The sequence below is a fragment of the Macrosteles quadrilineatus genome, unplaced genomic scaffold (assembly GCF_028750875.1).
Source record: "Macrosteles quadrilineatus isolate MER2022 unplaced genomic scaffold, UCM_ALF_1.0 Scaffold_2__2_contigs__length_208266976, whole genome shotgun sequence".
NCBI lineage: Eukaryota > Metazoa > Arthropoda > Insecta > Hemiptera > Cicadellidae > Macrosteles > Macrosteles quadrilineatus.
In genome coordinates, this window is record NW_026542595.1 from 188,095,441 (window position 1) to 188,116,654 (window position 21,214).

Genomic DNA, 21,214 nt, shown 5'->3' on the forward strand with positions numbered 1-21,214 from the left:
CCTAGGCAATTTTGAATTAATTAACATTTGGACGTAATTTATTACTAATGAACATTTGTTTAATTTGTGTTACATATACATTTTGTAGAAGGTAAGACTTTGGTGACTTTAGTAAAACTTTGTAAATATTAAGACTTTCTTTTTACGAAGTTGTTTTATGCTTCGACTATACAACAATACGTACAATGTTTCAATTATTATACCTATACTATTTCGATAGGTATTAATACTAGGTTTGCACAGTGTGCCTAAACTCGTATTTTCTATTATTTTACGTGATGTGGTTTTCAAAACATTATTAATTAGATCCAAAATCAATGCTGGGTTAAAAAAATTGTAAAAAAATCCATTAAAAAACCAGATTAGAATTTCTTATTTTACTTGGCATACTTGCAAATGTATTTTGCAGTTTAACCAATGAGTAAATGCAGTAGATTATAAGTCTAAGTAATGTTTACTATTACATTATATTACATTACATTATACATTATTCTATTAATACAAGAGGTTCTACCCGCGAATTCACGGGTGAACAGAAGCCACCATTAAATTAATTTAATCAAATTAGACTTTATATTTCATTTAAAGGACCCAAGTTCGAGAAATTGTCATCTGAAATGATGTTAAAAGCAGTGGAACCTTCATACCTTACGTCCTTAAGGTTGGTCGAGGTTGTACCTGAACTCACCGCTCTCTTTCACGACGTCTTTAATACTTTAATACTTTACTTTAATACTTTTAAATGAAATGCCAACCTGTTAAAGATATGTGACAACCTCTTGGAACGAAGAACATACATGGTTTGTTAATCTCATATTCATCGTGTTTCAAACACCTTTAATCACTCACTTGTATCAAATCGCTAGAAATAGCTTCACTGTCCATTCGCTGCACTTATTTTAAGAACATAAAAGTAAATAATAAAATAAGTAAACAAAAATGTAAACAAACAAACTATATTTTTAATTGCATTGGCCAGCTGTTGTTCACCAAATTAATCAAATGATAACTTCCGAAACATGCAAGGCGTAGCCCTTTGGAAATCAGCCTGTGGGGCAGAGCCCTTAGGGAGTTCGTTCATATCAATACTTTTCGGCAAATCTACACACTCTAAGCTTCATTTTGATATGCCATATGCCTATATTTTTATATGGTAAATGACCTTAACCGTTTACATAAAATTTGATTGTATCACTTTAATAATATATATATATATATATTTATTTATTTCTTTATTTCCTCTCAACGGTTACACCATTTTACAGCCAATATATGGTATGTTACATGTTGTATCTAATAAGCCACAAAATATTGAGCAACAGTAACTACTCTAGTAATAAATATAATAGATTTTTGTAATAGTAACCAAAAGTGAACTAAAATTTATGAAAAAACGCAGTAAATTCTGATGAAAATGTGTTTGTAAAAAAATTAAAATGCGTGAAAAACTGTGTTTGAAATCATTCACGTTCCCAGAGAACATGAAATCCCCCCATAACTATTTTATGTTAAAACATCTTATGTAGTTGAAGGTTACTGTACTGTTTTTCCATAACCTATATCCATACTGTAAGGGCATCAATTAGTTCCATGAACAGGGGCATATGCGATAATCTCAAAATGTTTATACAATCGAGTAAACATTACACGGCTGAACGTTGTCGCCCGACTAATTATCGGTTAATAGGATTGTGGGTAGCTTATACGTTATATCAACAAGCAGTTGTATAGGTATTAAACAGTTGTAATACTATAAGGAAGCCCATTCAACAGCGGTAGCCTGTAAATTTTACCACATTTTGTTGTGTAGAAATTGTATTTCAAGTTGTATTCTACCAGTGCAAACAAAGATGAAGTATAACTGGAACAAACTCACCTTACAATATTCATTTTAGGCTAGGCCTATTCTATAAAAGTTTAAGGTTAATAACAAAGATATACGAATTACAAAAGGTGTTTTATTGAAATAAATGAACAATCATGCAATGAAATTTAAAAGGCTTAACGTTATAATGAAAGGACTGACGATGGTGTTTGGGGGTTAAATTAAAATGAAATAAAAGATAAGTTTGAAATAAAGGTTCAAATAATTTAGATGTGCTCTATCTCAGGGTAGGGTGTCGTGCTGGCTTGAATGCTAAGAGTTAATAAATGTAATAGTGTCCAAATAGGCCTAATTATGGTGTTAAACTTACAAAATTCCAACAATGAAAAACCTAATTTTGATGTTGTCCAAAAGGTAAGTCCAATTAGTATAGCACTGAATTTAAAAGAGTTTAAAAAGAAAAGTTTATACTTAATTTTGAAAATAACAATGATGGAGTTGAGTCCTCTTGAGGTTTACTGTGATACATCTTTAATAAACTGGTTTTCTTGTTGATATTAATGAATTTAATTTAGATAAAATCTGGAATCCTTCTTTTAACTAACAGTTTCAACTTCCACTCTGACTTCCTTCTCTCTCCAATCTCAATGTTCAATTGCTTTGTAAAAACTATATATAGGCTATGGAATGAATATTATTAATGATTAATTGAACAGATTAATGAAATTATATAAATTAGGAAAATGAATATTAGGCCAGCCTTTCTGAGGAGTGATTAATAACAAAGGTGTAGGAACAAAAGTTAACATTTTAAGAAACTTAATACTAAATAATGAATAAATTAAATTAAATATTACAGTGCAAACGTAGATGAAGTATTACTGGAACACTCCTTGGCCAAAGTAATATCTTGATCACATTGCGTAAGCCACACCCATCATTAAAGCAGCTTAAGTTGTGCGATCGCATGAGTAACTCCACTTTAATTTGCGCAAGTTCATAACTTCATATTTTATCTTACCACTGCAAACTATTGTTTGTTAGTGAGCTAAATATGTATTGTATCAGTTTTAGATTTTCTATATTTTGCAGCAATCTGTACCATCGTTTTGAAAATTTTATTAAAATCAATTGAAAAACATGCCCTTTGAATGTGTTCCATGTTTATGTCTGATTATTAAAATAATAATCCAATAACTACAGTTAGTAATCAATTATTAATCTACTTAATAATATGTGAAAAAGTACTGCTTCAAGTAATGAAACTTCAACATTGGGTCGATCGAAATTGAGTCAAGAAAATTAGTTAAAGACCATGTTTATGTTGTCAATGTCACTTGCTTGTCTTTCATTTAGGTTCTTGTCACTAGAGACAACTCTGGATCCAATTCTCCTAATGTTAGTGTTTGACGACGTAGTGCTTAAGAAAAAAAAAACATTAAGAGGGTATTTTTGGAATAGTATTGGCTACAATTATCCCGTGTTCGGTACTATCAGAATGTCTGCATTATACATTAGATTTTAAAGGGTTGGGCTGTAAAATAAGTCGGTTTAACAAAGTACAACTGTATATTTTAATATTTACATACAAATGGAAATCCATCCAAGGTAACAGTGAAAAATATACATCTTGATTTTTGATACAATTTATACATCATGTCAAAACAATTATAACTTGCGAAATTCCTTCCCAGGGGGCTCACAACTTAGGGAGGCATTTCGCTGAAATTGCATGACATAAAATAAACATTACATTGTATTCATAACAGTTTTATAAAAACTACACGTTTTTTATCAACACGAGTAAAATATGTAAATACAAGGATATTAAATTGTTATCCAAATTAAATAAGTACATAGCACATACATTAATACGTTTGGAGAGTATGAAAAGCATCTTAAATTTAGTCCATTTGTGCCACGCCTACTAAACCTTGGTTATCCGAAACCAGTTCCACGATGTAAAAGATTAAACCAAGGCTCAGATCAGTTTTATCCTTCACATACCTGGCTTTTAAAACACATTTTTAAGTATGTAAACAATTAGAGTAAAAATGCTGAGTGATTGACATCAGTAGTTTACATATAATGATACATGTGACAATGCCCTTTTTCTCGACTCGATCGTTGTAAAAACAAACGTGACACTAGGTAGTTGAGCAATGTCTGGGGACGTAGCTGGGACACCTTGGCAAGGTCACTTGTAAGGAAGGAGAGGCAAGAGGGAGGTTAGAGAGATGTGCAGGGGACCCTCTTGCTGGCTCTCCGCTAGACCTGTGTCACCTGCGTGGTAGTGTGGTTGTTGTGGCCGTTGGCGTCTACCTGTGGCACGGGCATCCACCTTGGCAAGGTCACTTGTAAGGAAGGAGAGGCAAGAGGGAGGTTAGAGAGAAGTGCAGGGGACCCTCTTGCTGGCTCTCCGCTAGACCTGTGTCACCTGCGTGGTAGTGTGGTTGTTGTGGCCGTTGGCGTCTACCTGTGGCACTGGCATCCACCTTGGCAAGGTCACTTGTAAGGAAGGAGAGGCAAGAGGGAGGTTAGAGAGAAGTGCAGGGGACCCTCTTGCTGGCTCTCCGCTAGACCTGTGTCACCTGCGTGGTAGTGTGGTTGTTGTGGCCGTTGGCGTCTACCTGTGGCACTGGCATCCACCGAGGCCTGAACATCACCGTGAACGTTGTCCTGAACTGGCGACTCATGGCGCAGTACAGTATGAAGTTGATGGCGGAGTTGATGAGGGCTAGGATATCCATCACTTCCCCCAGCTTGTTGTAGCAGTCCCGGAAGAAGCGTTGACCCAGCACGACGCTGAGCACTCCTAGGATACCCTGAGGGAACTCAGTGAGAAGGAACAGCAGCAGCACCGCCAGCAACATCTTGGTGGTTCTGTCTGTCTGTCGCTCCTTCTCCATGACCCTGGTAGACTTCCTGCTGCTGCTACTGGTCAGCATCTCTCTGCGTCTCTTGGTGTCCAGCAGCGCACAGATCAGCCGCAGACTCAGCACGGTCAGCGCTATACAAGGGATTATCTTGATAACAACACTGTATACCCAGAAGTTGACGTCCATCAGGAGGTTGTTGTTCGCTTTGCCCATCTCGCTGAGGTCCACGACATACAGCGTTGTGTTCTGGCCCGTCGTCGAGTTGGGCATGGCGTCGTTGCCGTCTTCGCCAAGTAACGCAATCTGTAAATATTTAAAAATTAATCACAAATCGTCAATGTAGATATTATATTACATTCATGTCGAAAGGTCATCTCGAACTTAAACTTGATCTATGGTAATAAATTCCTTGAGAAATTATTTAAAACGCATTAACCTATGCAAAATTGGGTTAAGTAGTTAATTTAATAATTCCGAATGAAAATTAAATTACTCCCCTTTTTGGCATATAGGCCTAGTTGATATAAAAATGTACCATATCTACGATGTGATCAGGGATTGTGCTAGCCTATTTAAACTACCTAATAGACCGATAGTAATCTCATTTAAACATAATTTGAAAATAACATATTTCTTTATAAAACAGTTTTTTTTGCACGTGGATCTTTAAGGTGCTTACAGAAGTAGTCAAGTAGAAAACAGTACTGCTTGCTTCAACAAAATACCATTTGTCTAGTAGCTATAAGTAATATACCTTGAATCTGTATAATTTGAAAGCAAATTTGCTATTAATTCTTTTCGAAACTAATTGTCTCTTACACACTACTGCAAATTCAAGAACTCCAAAACTCTTCTAGTAACAGCTTCTTAAATATTTATGAACTATGATTGCCAACGTATATTGTGGATGAGCTCTATGTTATATTGTATATTTAAGAAGTATTTAGATTGACCTTAGGTTCGATCTCGAAGGCCAGGTAGAGCGGGATACACAGCAGTGGACAGCAGATGTAGCCAGCCGCGATGGCTGCCAGAGTACGCTGCATGCCACACCACTCTCTGTTACGTTGTGGATGAGCCACGGCGATGTATCTCCACACAGCCAACGTCACTGTCAGCCAGATAGAGATTGTGTGGAACACCTGCGACACCTGGGCGTGCAGTAGGACGAACAGGGCCCAGCCATAGGAGTACCTTAGCATTACATCAGGGTCAGTAATAGAGAAACCATGCTGCTACGCCACACCACTCTCTGTTACGTTGTGGATGAGCCACGGCTATGTATCTCCACACAGCCAACGTCACTGTCAGCCAGATAGAGATTGTGTGGAACACCTGCGACACCTGGGCGTGCAGTAGGACGAACAGGGCCCAGCCATAGGAGTACCTTAGAATTACATCAGGGTCAGTAACTGAGATACCAGGCTGATGGAGGTGAAATGATGCCATCATAAGTATCAGGTGAGATTAAGTTGGTAATAAGACCATATAGGTCACACGACTTCTTTAACCCACTCTTCGATTCTGGACTTCCATACGTTGTTCAGTTAGGTATTAAGTGGTCGAGAAAGATTGTATTTTAAAACATAGTTTCTGATGGAAAGAAACGTTTAAAAATTGTATATCAGGTTACTTAAACACCACAATAGCCTACCTCTCCCTCTTAGGCCGCTGGGGCAGATACATGTGGCACGCGAAGGGAATGTACTCTATCATAACCAGCAGATCAGCCACAGCCAGTCCGGTCAAGATGGCGTTGGTTGGTGACGTCATCTCTCTCCTGGTCAGCACAGCAATGTTGAGAACATTAGCGACGGATCCAAACACACAGACTAGCAGACTGACATAACCGTGGACCCCGCGGTAGGTGGCGTGGAAATGGTCCAGTCCCGGCCCACAGTAGCTGTAAAAATAAACATATATTTTAAGTTACTTATAAAATGTCCAAACTGTAAATGGAAAATCTTTGTAGGAAGTTTAGGTCAAGGTCAAATGATGAAATAAGATTTTACGACGCCGAGCCATCTACAGGACCCCTCTGCTCTTCGTTCATGAACAGATTGATTTTCCAACAATATTTGAATACTGACACAGAAAATAGCATGGATTTTATTAAACAATAATCATGTATCTTAGGTTTCTTATACGGTACATGTTATACAGTAACATGTACTCGACATAACATGTAGGCCTATAGGCATACTTTAGTTGAAGTTATTAAAACTTATCGAAGGTAAAGCATTTTAAGTCCTATCGAATTTTTGTGAATAATTTGCATAGAGTATTATTCATCTGAATATTAGTCCATTTTTAGTTTTATAGTAAGACCATCGTACCTTAACTCAGGAGGAGTCGGCAACGTAGTGTTTGCTGTGACATTCATGTTGCTCGTTGATGGAGGTCGCAAGGCGCAGTCATCTGTGGACCGTCATCCAGGATGTCTATAACACATAGTACCAGAAATAAGTTACGGTATTTCTTATTAAGCAGATAAAAAACCGGATTGACAAACATTCAACTTCATTGTGTAAATACGGTGCCAGAAACATTTGAAATCGTATTGTACTTGAACCATTGAATCGAATTAGCCACAACATATATTTTGTTGAAAGTGATTTATGTTTTTCCTTCTGGGTTGCTTCTGGCTGATACATGCGTAGGAACGTAGACTCACATATACTTGGGTAATTTACAGAATGCTGTTGGATATTTATTGCGAAACATTGTGGGGAAGAGGTTTTCCATTGTAGAGATAGATCTCCAACCCTCGTGAGACCTATCCATTTCCATTATTTGGATGGACTTTGCCCCAATATCAACTAGAAACTGAAACTGTGTTAGACTTAAGATAAAAAGTGAACATAAACATAAACGGTATGGTGCACACACTTTTCAATAACCGAAGTTGTTGGTACCGAGCCTACCTCGGTTACGAAGAATCTCGGATACCACGGTGGTTAGGGTGTCTAAATTTTTGAGGTTAGGTGTTACGGTACCATTTAGGAAGTTAAATACTGTACTTGTTATATATATTTTATGTAGTAAACTTGTAGCATATATTGAATAACCTTACATATAACCGGTTTTTATGTTGTAACAGTTAAGCTTACATATATATTTTATGAAAAAGAGCGTATCACAACTTAAGAATACTTTTAAGTTTCAATATAGTGTTATAAAAAGCACTTTTGAAGCATGTGTTTAGATATATGTAATGCCCACACAACATTACTGTACTAGAAACTAAATTTGTGATCTTTGAGATGTAAAACGTCGCATAACATTAACCAGAATAACTCAGTCATGTGTTAAAGCAATGTTGATTAAGTTACATGACCTGAACCGGCGTATGCAAGGACAATCTCCAATTACATTCCTGTTATAATAATTCACTGTATAGCTTAAATTTATAGTAATACAGGGATACTACGCTATTTAAAAATATGTCGTATTTTAGTAGCAATATTTCCAGAAAGAGGGAGTGATTTTGCTAGGTGTTTTATCGACCAATCATTAGTTGACAAACGCGTCTTATAACTCAATGATGTTCTTAATTTTATGAATCAAAAGTAAAATATTTCGGTAAAAACTGGTTGGTTTTTATTTTTTAGGAAATAAAAGAAATTTATCCTTTGACTTATATTGGACAAAATAGATTTCTTGCATTTCCATTACAGAGAATGTTTACAACCCTGGAGGAAAATTATTTTTTCATCGTTACCTAGAGCCTAAGAAGGACTTCAAACCACCTCTTGGGGCATACTAGACTAAATGTCATTTGTGGTTGGCAGGACTCGTACCCAAGCCTCTAGGACAAAATATTCAAAAACTCTAACCACTGGAATGCAGGATTTCTACTAATCATTCACAGATTGACCAAACACCAAACGGACCTAAAGGTAAGTGGGTTTTTATTTCAAGATTGTAATCATTTTGCTATTTTTAACAACTATTCAAATAATTGTGTGAAATATGTTAGTTGTGATTTAATGAACAATTTAAGACAATTTCTTGTTATTGGGATTGTTAAAGAAAATTACATACATAGTAAAAATAAAATATAAATATTTAATTTCATTTAAATAGCTTACATTTTTAAATACAGTTTCAATCCTATATGGATAAATTATTGTAATCTTAACAGCGTGATTAAACCTAATGGAAAAATTTATCCCAGCCAATGGATACATAAATTCATTCATTTTATTTAATTGATATAAAACCTATAAGCTTTATTCGTCCGAGTATTAGCTGATTCAGTGAACTCCTGTATTAAATCAAGGTTTGATGGCCATTTGAGTTCTTTTGTGCGACAAATTAAATCTGAATAAAATTTAATTGTCAACCGATTTAGAATCTAATTGCATTCTAGCCATCCCTTCAGTTCAACCGAGTTTTAGCTCAGCAATTTGAAATGAATTATACTGTCTTATTACATTTTCTAATCCCTCATTGTTGATATTAAGAACTGTTACCCACTTGATGCACTAATAAATTTACTTTTGTTGTTACGTTTTTCACTTTTGCGGATGTCTAATTGATTTTGATAGCTAACATCGTTTTACAATCCAAAAAATACAACAATAACAACTTTAATTTGATTGTTTTTAATTTGTCACCCCACTACTTGAAGTTGTAGTAGTTATGTTGACTGGTAATGTGCATTTATTGTAGAAATGTTCTCAATTTCGTATAGTGTGGTGAAAATTAGTGTTCGTACCACCGGATCGAAAGGGGTTTTGCAACTCTCGACCGTTTTAAGTTCTCAACTTCGTATCGAACTTAAACAACGATTTGCGCAAAACCTCATTTTCGGCACTAGGTACTAAAATATACTATTATACCTTAGTTTTAAAATTCTTGACTTTTTTCAGGGCTACGGTGAAATCGGTCCGTTAATTTAAATGTGAGATACTAGTAAAGATAATTTTTTCATGATGAACGGGTAGGTATGCATTATTTACAGTTTCAGTAAAAGTCGCAATCAATCGACATTTTTACAATGATTAAAATCCTGGTCTTAATTTAATTTAACTATTCATAAAATGAAACACGGTAGTATAAAAGGTCCATGGTGGTGAGGCACAAGCACTTGACATTATTGCCTAGCTCCAACATACAATCTGTTGTGGTAGGATGAAAGAGTTGGATAGAGTTCAAGATTAGTGTTGTCAGTGGTATTTTCGTAGTACTCTACTTCTCTAGGATGTGTGATGTTTACTTTAAGTAATTTTCTATTTTAGAGTCCAGGGAAAACATGTTGAATGTTTGTACGAAGCTTGACAATACAGCAACAGGGGTGTTGTTTGAAGCCTATTATAAAAATACGAGAGAGACATATTTTAGTTTTAGGGTCTTTTTAAGAAAGGGTCCCAACTACTCAAATGTTCCATATTTACGTGGTGTAAATAAAACAGGAGAAACAAAGGTGATATATTTAAAAGTCAAAACAGACTAACCTAACCATTTTTAACCTTCATTTGGACAGGAAAGATTTTACTAGTGGCACCTTTTTTCTTGAAAATACCCGTTTTGGTTTTTACAACCAAGCAATCTTTATGGATTCGTGTTTGTTAATATTTTTCCATTATGTAAGCTCTAAGTATTTAATCGAACCTCACTCAATTTTAATTCGACTTTATTTTTTATCAGACAGTTGAGTTTTAAATTTAATTAATTATTTTACTGTATATCGGAATTTATTTTGTAATATTTTTGATTTTTAGACAATTTTTGTTAGGTGTATGCAACATTATTCCACTGACTTTCAAGTGGCTGGTTCCTTCGTAAATATTGTGTTTTTGTTTTCCTAGTAGGCCTAACTTTTCCTTTAGTAACCCCCAGATGTTGACATTTTACAAAAGTCCTTTATTTTATCACTAGAATGTTACCATATCAGTTGAAACATAACCAAATAGCACACACAACCTGCTAGAGTGTTTCCATGCAACGAGGAACAAGCGAGGCTATGTAAATATTTACTTATGATGACTAATGATGTGGTGAGCGCAAGCAGCATTACATTAAACACACTCGGGAACACCGGCATAGCAGTGCATTTGAACTTATAGGGTTTTATAAGTTATAGTTAAATTCGTCTTACTCTCTTGAGGTATTTGCAATTTGTGTACTATTTCTAGGTAACTTAAGTAAAGAAATTAGTCCCGTTAACTGATAGTGTATTGTGTTATCTGTACGGTACTCAGAATATAATTTAACGCCCATCGTTAATTATTTGTCAGTTGTCAAACATCATAACGATACCTAATTGTCATTAAAAATTGAACATACTAAATGGAAAAGTCGTCAAGGAAATACTAAGTATTTAAGTCTAATAAGTTTAATGATTGAATTGTATTATTAAACCCGCATTTTGGCTTCTTAGGGTGTGGAATTGTTTATTTGAACTTAAAAAGCTACGCAAAATATATTAAGTTAAAGTATACATATTTGGAATACCAATGGTCGTAATCATTGACTTTTAAAATATAAAATTACAGTACCCATAAAGAAGAATCAGATGCAGCCAATGATGTATTGAAATGTAAGGAAACAAAGTTTAATGAGCCACCCACAGAATTTGCTAATGTTAAAATTATGATTCCATCTCAGTGACGGAAACTTTGACGACTTTTGTGACATAAAAAGACGCTATTTTATCCTTTCAGTTTGGTTTGGTTAACAAGTCGGCGTATACGACAGAAACCAGTAATTGACAACTGCACACTCGGTCAGTGATTTGATTAAACTGCGTTCCTTTTCATTTTGGAATGTTAACTACTCTCCATATTACAAGCAAATTATATAAATAAGTATTAATAACGTAGATGTACAGTATTACATTAGATCTATAAACACATCTCAAGTATTTTTCACGCTTTTAAAAATCTAAATATATTGAGTTACAAGGTTAAACAAATCAAAATCACTTCAAGAAAGACGTTCGTAGTTACATAAGACATGCATTAATGATGAATGAAAGTGTCATTAGGAATGAAGTAGCCTACTCTGTAACGAAACATTTTCTCAGCTTTGTAACATTAAATTTGGTCAAATATTTAATATAATATATGGTTGGCTTGTCTCTGGTAATCTTTCATTATGCATAAAACTTACTAATATTACTATGTCTAATTTATTCTAGTCGTTAAGTATCCAGGCTTGTCGCTTAATACGCTCATTTGGTAATATATGTATATAATATGTATATAATATATGTATATAATATATTATGTATATGTATATAATATATACGCCTCTTTTACATTTACTCTTCCAAACCATTAAATAAACCTAAACAATTTGTTGCGATAATGTCGTCAATAATTAACTGCAGTCCTTATGGTATTCAGTTTTGTAATAAGAAAAGGACTAGTTGTCACCATAATGTAATTACAACTTCTTCTGTTTATACTTAAAGATCGTGAGTGTGAACTGCACCTGGTAATGGGAAGGATATTATCTTTAACAATGGGAGCTTATTTCAGCAAGAAAGGACGTCGAAGCGTCAGGCCATTCAAAGTTGTTCAACTCTCCCGCGGAATACGAAATATTACTCTTATCTTTCTGAAATATTGTTAGAACTTTGTGGTCGAGTTAGTACTTTAGAGCTGCCACCTATAGGACAAGTAGGTCATATATGAATTGCATAGGATTATTAACAAAAGGTTAAGTAGTATTATTTAAAATTAAACAATTATTATTTTCGAGTAGAAATGTTTTGTGTTGAATATTTAGATGACAAATAAATTACAACAAAATGTTCATATAATTTGATAAATTCAGAAAGTTACGATTATATTTTATCTAGTACTTATGTGAATTGCTTATAGAACTTTTTGGAGTGGGTTACGTCCGTAACACATTTTTTACATTTTTTAGAGTTGAATTACAATCAAAATGTTGGGTTACATTTCAAACTAGGTTTGAAATTTGCTCTAGGTAGCCTACATTTAATTTGTATTAAAAAACTATTGCTGATTTGAATACTAAGTTTTTTTTATACGAGTGGCATAGGCTCCCATGTTATCGGTAAAGAGAATAAAGTCATTGGTGAAATATATTTTTTATGGATACATAATATTTTTAGATAATGTTGTTATCATGATTTATTTAAGTTTGAATTTTTTTATCGTGCGCCAATTCACGTAATAGGAACATTTTTCGCAGCAACAAAGATCTTAACTTGAGAACGATTTATCTGATCAGACCCTTTAAGTGAAAACTAATTCCATTATCTTGGTTACTAGAATCATTAGCAGCTTAGAGCCAAGTCGATTGTGCTAATGAACGGGACTTAATGAAGCATTGGCTATCGAGGGGCGTTTGAAATTATTATATCTTCCATACCATACAATATCTTTTGATTACCATGTAGATACTAAATTGTCATAGTAAATCAGTTTCTGCTTACAAGATTTAAAAACAATTACCTTTTCAACTGAACCACCGAAAGAATATGTTGTCAAACTCTTCACGTTCTCTACATCGTAATAGACTAACTGATTACGCTCAAGTGGAAATACGATTAACTTTAAGCTATGGCCTCTCTTATGCCACATTGATTGCCTTCATATGACACCCTAGGAAAAATAGTGGCTTTATGAAGATTTTGCACTGTGGGTACTGTACTACATCCTCTTTGAATAAAATGGGCTCCAGCCAGTCCAAACAAATCGGGGTTTCGTTCAGTATTTGAAAACAAATTCACAACCTTTTAAACATACTACTGAATTAAAGTTTAAGGTTTAATTTAATAGCCCATTACGTGACATTACGTAGCCAATGATCCTAACAAGTAAAGAAATTGCACTTTATAAGAAGATGTTTAAATTTAGTAATGTAATCAAGTTTTAAGAACGTTTTAAATACCCTTGTAAAAAAATTAAAATAAAATTGGCTTTGTAAAACCTTGTTGTTTTTTAGTTGCCTTTAACTCTTTAAGATTTCGTTTCTTGATGCACATTTCGCCATCTTTGAAGATACCACAATCTGTGATGAAATGCGCATCAGGAAACGAAATATTCAAGAATTAAAGGCAACTAAAAACCCAAATTGTACAGTAACTTAAAAAAGATGTTTGTTTCTGAAACAATAGGAATTTAGTTAATATATTTTCTACCGAGTTTGCAACTGAATGGGATTATGTGAATATGCCACTATTTATAAGCTATACAAACCAGTTGTTACCCGTTCAGTTATGCTGTTATTAAAAAAAAACGAGTAAACGCTAACTCCTATTTAAAAACGGGTTAGTTTTTTGTTTGATTTAACTTCTTCCGTTATCGAAACGTTGAAGAAAAGTTTTATTTTGAAATTTTATATTACATTAATTGGGTTTTAAAAATTATGTAAAATGTGTTTAAGAGTAACTTATTTAACTGTTCTCTCTACAATAATGTTTGTAACACTATCACCAACAGTGTGTGTAAAAAATAACATATTTCGAGAACACACTTATATTTCGATTTTCTGCCCAAGAAGTAACTTTATCCAAGCGTAGTTCCTTAAAGTAATTTCCGGCTGTGCTGTCTGAATGCAAATGGTTAAGTGATACTTTGAAATCTATTTCCTTTACTTATTTGAAAATAGAGTTTTCACATTTCAAAAAAATATGATTATTATCGACAAATGAGTTAAATAACCCTTTTTTTAAACATAGATAACCAATAAACCTGTTCATACAGGTCATAAACTAATAAGATTAAAATTATTAAAACGATTAAATTAAATTAAATTTTTATATTTAGTTGTTTTATTTTATTTTATTTTGCATGCTACAAAACAGAATACAAATCCCATTTTGATTGCAGAACTATTCTAGTTTGTACAAAAATTGAGAACATGCCATGAGTTCATAAAATTGAATAAAGTGAATAGTTCATAGACTAAGAATAATAAATAATTTTTTGTTGAGAATATTCCGAACATTACCTGGAATTTAAGTGACGTAAATACCTTATATTAGTTGTTTTTTCATGCCGGAGTTTCCATATGTAAACCAACAGCAGCGTAAATAAAAAAAAAAACTGAAATTTTCAAAAATATACTTCTAGGTATTCTTGTGCTTCAATTAAAGACTGTTGTCTACTATGTTTTCTTCTTCTTTGGCTATTTTGAACTTTTATCCCCAAATAAAAATGGATAGATTACAAAAGACTTCTTGTCCTTATTTTTAACATGGGCTGTCTCAAGCGTCACCAACAGAAACACACAAATATTCAGATTCTACATTAGGACGAGAAATCTAAAGAGTTAGTTACTAGAATCAGAATCAGAATATATTCTTGAACATAGAGTACAGTCAGAATCAGAATACTTTATTCTTGAACATAGAGTACAGAATATACGTCAAACTTTACAGAGATTTAATTATAAAATAGCATAGATTTAATCATAAAATAGCATGTCTCGATTTCTTAAATAAATTTAAGAAATCGATTTACACACAAACCCCTATTGTCTTAGGTGGTAGTTGACTTTATAAGCCTGTTCTAGCGACTTAGTGGGGCCCATTCTCAATAGTGGTAATATAGTAATAATTATGTATAACAATTTACTGTTAAGCCAACATATTTCCAGATCTGACGTTTTATACATGATGAGACACAGTTTCATAAATAACAAAAAAAGAAGATTTAATAGTTACAAATAAATAAAATAGAAGTTATAAAATGCAGTGAATACAACAAATCTATTTAAAGCTTAAATCGTGTTTCCAATGTTTAACACAATTAATTATGTGTGTTACATTCTTTTGAACGTAGTTGAGAGGCTTTTACAAGCGCATGTTTCATATTTGGGACAGGGACAAAGGATCGAAGTTTGGAGCTGTATTGGAGGTTTACCTTCAGGGGAATATTGTTGAAAGGGTTTGATGAAAGATGCAACAGTGTAAAAGGTGGGTCGCCACTTGACTACGTGCGGGAACTGCATTAATAACACAGTGTTGTATGGTGAATCTGAAGGTTACCTTTTATGCTTACTGATAAGAGGTCAACCTACACTTTTCAGCTAAGTATCTCATTTAATTATTTATATATTTTTATTGGAAACATAAATTGTATTGAAACGGTGAGTAGTCGTATGATTATGAACGCCTGTACCAAGTATCAAGTTCTATTAGGTATGTGTATTTGTTGAATTATGTCTATGTATTGAGTCTATTTTACCATTATTTATATGTTTCATTGAAGAACCATTTATGTTTAATCAAAATATAACATAGGCCTATATATTGTATTCGTAAGAAAATGCATTTACTACTGTTCTAATGAAATTCATCAAAGAACTAGCATCCGAACAATACTGGATGGTTTGGTAATCTTTTCAAACCAATGTTTGTGCCATTATTCAAAAATATAAAATTAGAGAAATTCGAAAGACACACATTCATAAATCAATAGGCAAATTTTTAATTAATTGTCTTTGTTTCCGGATGAAAAAATATTCATAGACACTGTTATAAAGGTATGATGCAATTATTTTTTTATCTTATATATTTCCTCTTTTTCTCTTCTTAACTTGTAATTGGCTGATTACTTTAATTTTACAGAAACATTTATTAGACCCCATTCTTTTCAAGTACTATTAAAAATAATACTTTCGGGGTTCCCTTTAGTTGATTCTAAAAAAAATTATGTAATACATAAAGCATAAAATAAAAAGGACCATGCCTCTCTCTATGCAAGAATGAGCGAGTCTCTAGCACTGGTGTGATGGGTAGTTCGTGTGCCAATTCTGTGATTCTGTTTAGGACTGAATTTTAATTTCATCATAATAGGTTTATATTATGTTACTTAAGATTATTTTATTTCATCTATTTGTATTTGACCACGTTACAATTTATTGATCCATAACACACTATAAGTGCTTTGCACCTTATGCCTTTTCCAAGTCAAAACTTAAGGCTTTAAATAATTTTGTATTTTGCTATTCATTGATATTATTTATGCAAAAAAACATTTGTAACAGCTGGCAGGAAAAATTACAGCACAAGGAATATAGCAACAATGACTAGACTCTTATCAGGCCAGTAACCTTGCCAGTGATAAGGGCAAGGTCAGAGAGTATGCAAACTGTGAAATCATTGACAACAATGTTATTTATTCTTTTGTCTGACTTCCTTTATAGAAGGAACATCATGACACAATAATTGATCTTAGTTTGGTGATCTTTTCAAATATGCAAATTAAAATGTACTTGACATCTTGAGACACATTAAAATACAGCCATTATGTTGCTTATACAGGGTGATTGATATAAGTGTGCCAGCCGTTTTATTCTAAAACTATAAGAGATATCAAAAAAAGTTAAATGGTAAGTGCCTTGGATTTTTTATTTTAAAAATTTTAGTCAAGTCAAAAAAATTATTTCAGCCGCCATTTTTCCAATATGGCTGCCAACTTTGATTGTTCTTACACAACACCCTGTATTTTATGATGTATTCCGGTAGAAAATGTAATATTAAGACGATTTTATTCTTGGGATTTTTTTCATAAACCTAACCGTTTCAAAGATAATAATGTTTAAAGTTTAAAAAATTAGGCATAAGAAAGAGTTTCGAAAGGCCTAAGCAAGCATGCCAGCTGTTTTATTCAAAAAACTATTCAAAATTTCACAACTTTAACCATTATTATCTTTGAAACGGTTAGGTTTATGAAAAAAATCACAAGAATAAAATCGTCTTAAAATTACATTTTCTACCGGAATACATCATGAAATACAGGGTGTTCCATGAGAAAAATCAAAGTTGGCGGCCATATTGGAAAAATGGCGGCTAACATTTTTTTTTAGACTAGACCACAATTTTTAAAATAAAAAATTCAAGGCAGTTACCATTTAACTTTTTTTGATATCTCTTATGGTTTTCGAATAAAACGGCTGGCACACTTATATCAATCACCCTGTATGTTTTTAAAGCAGTTTTCTTATTTAAAATAAACCATTTTACTTCCAATATTTTATGGCATAAATTGATTGAAAATATTGCTAACTGTATAGGATACACAATATTAAATCTTTTTCTCATAATTGTATAGTATTTTGTTGATAGTTCCATATATCATAGCAATTAGGTACTATGAAAACAACATACATTACGTGCTACATTTTAGCAAATAAGTGAAATCTGTCATGAATTATTTAAATTAATTTATTTTAATTTTTACACCAGTTGCATTGAACATGAGGTCAACGTGAGAGCTATTAGATGTTCTGTCAAAAGTACTATTCGTTACATATCTACTCTAGAGTCTAGATCCATCTGCGGTAGTCCATATTTAACCGTAACTGTACAATTACTCGTTTGTGATGGTCCTGATTCAGGGTACTATAAATATTATTTTGCTCATAAAGCAAATAGTACATTAAATTTAATTAGTAATAAAACCATGAAAGTAAAGAGACTTAAAATTGACTGTGTAAAGAGTTCTTTCATTTAACTCACAAACTTGATTAAGAGCGAGCAAAACAAGCAGAGAGTCTTCCTAAACAAAGTTAAGTGGCTTGCTTTGAAGATTTATTGTTAAATGTTTGTCTTGTGCAAAATCGTTTATAAGTGAGACAGAGATATTGTATCTAGATCCCTGGAAATAAATAATCTACCAGGTAAAAAAAGAACACAAAAACCCGCCTTTTGTAATTTTGATCGAAAAAGTAGTTTACGCAACAATTGCGTTAAGTTAGTCTTTACGACACGAGTAGAAAATTTAAGTCGTAAAGACTATTAACGCTAGTTGCGTACACTACTTTACCTACGACAGTTTTTTAAGTACTAACAATCTGGTTTTTAATTACTTACAATCATTACTCATAACTTCTTAGAGAGGTTATGTTTTCGTTGATTGTCATTGCCACTGAAAGTGATGCAACGACTTATTGTATAATCAGCTGATTTCATGTAATTACGTGTTAGTAAAATTTCTTTAAATAATACATTACTATTTTTATTTATTTGGACAACTGAACAATATAGTGAAACAGTTAATTTACAGTTGGATCTCAGAATCGAATATGTCGTCCACAACGAGTTGGGTGAAACAACGGTTAAGAGGTTTTCAAAATAAACCAGAAGCTCATTTTTATTTAACAATCTAACCTTATTTTGTTTCGTCCATTTAATGAATATCTGGTATGTAATTTCATACATTTGTTTCGATTTTGGTTGCAAAATATTAGCACAAACAGTTGGTGCTCTCATTTCCATCTCGTCAACTTCACTTTCACTAAAACTGAAATTTTTAAATCAGTTTAATCTACCTTCCTTTAACCCCCAACTTGGGTTAAAATTACGCGAGTATCAACAGGAACATTGAACAAGACGGACCATTAATTAAAATTGTCAACTGATCAGCTGATCAGCTGATTATCGAGGATAATCACCTGATAATTGCGCTCAATATCGATTAGACATGCATTCCCTTATTTTCTAACACTACAAACAACTACAACATATCATATTGTATAAACTGATGCGATGATATGTTGCGAGTTATCTCTGGAGACACAATCATCAATCATTTGTATAATTACATATACAGAAATAGGTTACATTGTGTTAAATGATATTTTATAATAGTGTTCGAATTAGAATTATCCGCACGAATAAAATAAAATTCATCCATTGAATATTTTGATTTGTAAAATAAGTATACATAAATATACAAAAATAATTGTATATTGCTGTCTATATTTTTCCAGGGGATAAAACAAATAATTTATAGTACGCGTATTTCGCTTGAGGCTAAACAGTTTTAGCTTTACTGCATGGTTTTGACAACTATATTCATTACAATACCCAAATTAATGATAACAAAATAGTGGTATTTTTCTTTAAAAAACATATAGCCCTAATTTACTATGGAAGTATTTTTTCAAAGTAAGGCGTGTTGTGTACTGTCGAGCTGCCTGCTTATGAGCTTAACATGACAAAAGTGCCTAATTATTGTTGTTGTTGACTGTCAATAGTAAACATTGACGATTGGAACAGAACCTCGCTGTTATTCATTCAATCAGCACTAATTAGATATAGATTTTTTGGGTCACGTCGTTGCAATTAATTTGAATTACGTTTAATATTTTTTGTTTGAATTAAAACCCTACAGTAGACTTTAAGAATCGTATTTGGTATTCATCCTTCAAAGTGACTCATCAGGTTAAAGGGTTAAGATCTTTCTGTGTAATGTGCTGGTGTAATGGTTTTGCTAATCCTACTTACTACAACTGCAACATCAGATTTACGTTGACTAAGTTCAGACAGTGGGAATACATAACTTGAAATTTACAATATGTTTTTTTATTATTATTAAAATTAGAATTGAACTATTTATATTATTTCTTACATTATTTCCTAGAAATTTCATATTTTAACTTTTGAGTAATCTTTAAGCAGCTACAATTGGGTTAGCTTGTGTTTTATTTAACAAAATTAGTAAATAAAACTAACAAATAAGTAAATAAATTAGTAAATATAAATGAGTAGGTACTACTATCTACCTTAAAAATTTGTGGTAACACACACTTCTTCTTCTCATAATTTTTTAAATCTCTAACATGACCATATTCTCGCTTGTAAAATTTACTGCCAGAATACTCCCAAACAAAGATTTTATCAAAATTCAATACCATAAACATTTATCGATAGGCTTTATTTTACATTGCACTGTTCATTATCTTAGTAATATTACTTATTTGCTCCGGTTTATGGCTTAAACTAATGTTAATAACCGATTTTTTGGATAAATTACGTGAATTGTATCCCACGAACAAAAAGGTAATAAATTACTAAAATACTAGTCACAACGTAATACTCTTCGTCAAGCCAACATTAAATCTAAGAGACACACCTTAAAACTGTTAGAAACGTTGAACACCAAATTTATTTTTTTATTTACACACCTTTAATATCTGGGCCTCCCTCAACATATGGTTGGTTGCTCATAGTTTGTCCATGACACACGGCGCTACATGGCAACGACCCGTGACACACACACCGTCTCGGCGCCGCACACAGACTGAGTAGCGGGCGTCGCTTACCCGCGTGTCACCACAGTCAAGCGCAGGCGTCTCGGCGCCCCCCCCCCCCCACACCCAGCCTGCCTACACCCCTCAACATACAGCGTCCTAGCAGACACCTGAGTCCTTGCTTGAGATTCTCAATGCTCTTGCACCTGAATGCATTCTAAATTCAATCTAAAATACTAAGTCACGGGTATATGAAGAATCTAATGTTGTCAATTGTAAAGTGATTTAAATGCTCATCGAGTATAAATGTAATAATTTGGTGAATAGATTGGATACAGAAAAGAACAGCACTGAGAAGAGTTTTATGAAAGGTATTGTTTTGGCCGTGCTGCAGTTGACTATGCTATGTCCTTGCCTAATACAAAGAAGATTGCCAGCGACGATGTTGTAATTTAGAAAGATTGTACTAACAACGTAACAAGTTGCCCCAAAGGAGTTGGTGCTATTGGAAGCTTACACTGTTTTTCTTCACTGAAACTCATTCTGT

The 21,214-nt window shown here is 33.2% G+C and overlaps 1 protein-coding gene across 1 annotated transcript; it reads right to left on the bottom strand.

The window, feature by feature from the left end:
• Positions 1-3,433: 3,433 nt before the first annotated feature.
• On the bottom strand, positions 3,434-20,684 carry LOC128986278 (G-protein coupled receptor dmsr-1-like). Its single transcript, XM_054406552.1, has 5 exons — positions 20,602-20,684; positions 7,041-7,145; positions 6,359-6,607; positions 5,658-5,898; positions 3,434-5,007 (listed from the first exon to the last, which is right to left on the bottom strand). Exons 2-5 carry the CDS (start codon positions 7,085-7,087, stop codon positions 4,402-4,404), a joined length of 1,143 nt encoding a protein of 380 aa, XP_054262527.1. The 5' UTR covers positions 7,088-7,145; positions 20,602-20,684; the 3' UTR covers positions 3,434-4,401.
• Positions 20,685-21,214: the final 530 nt, after the last annotated feature.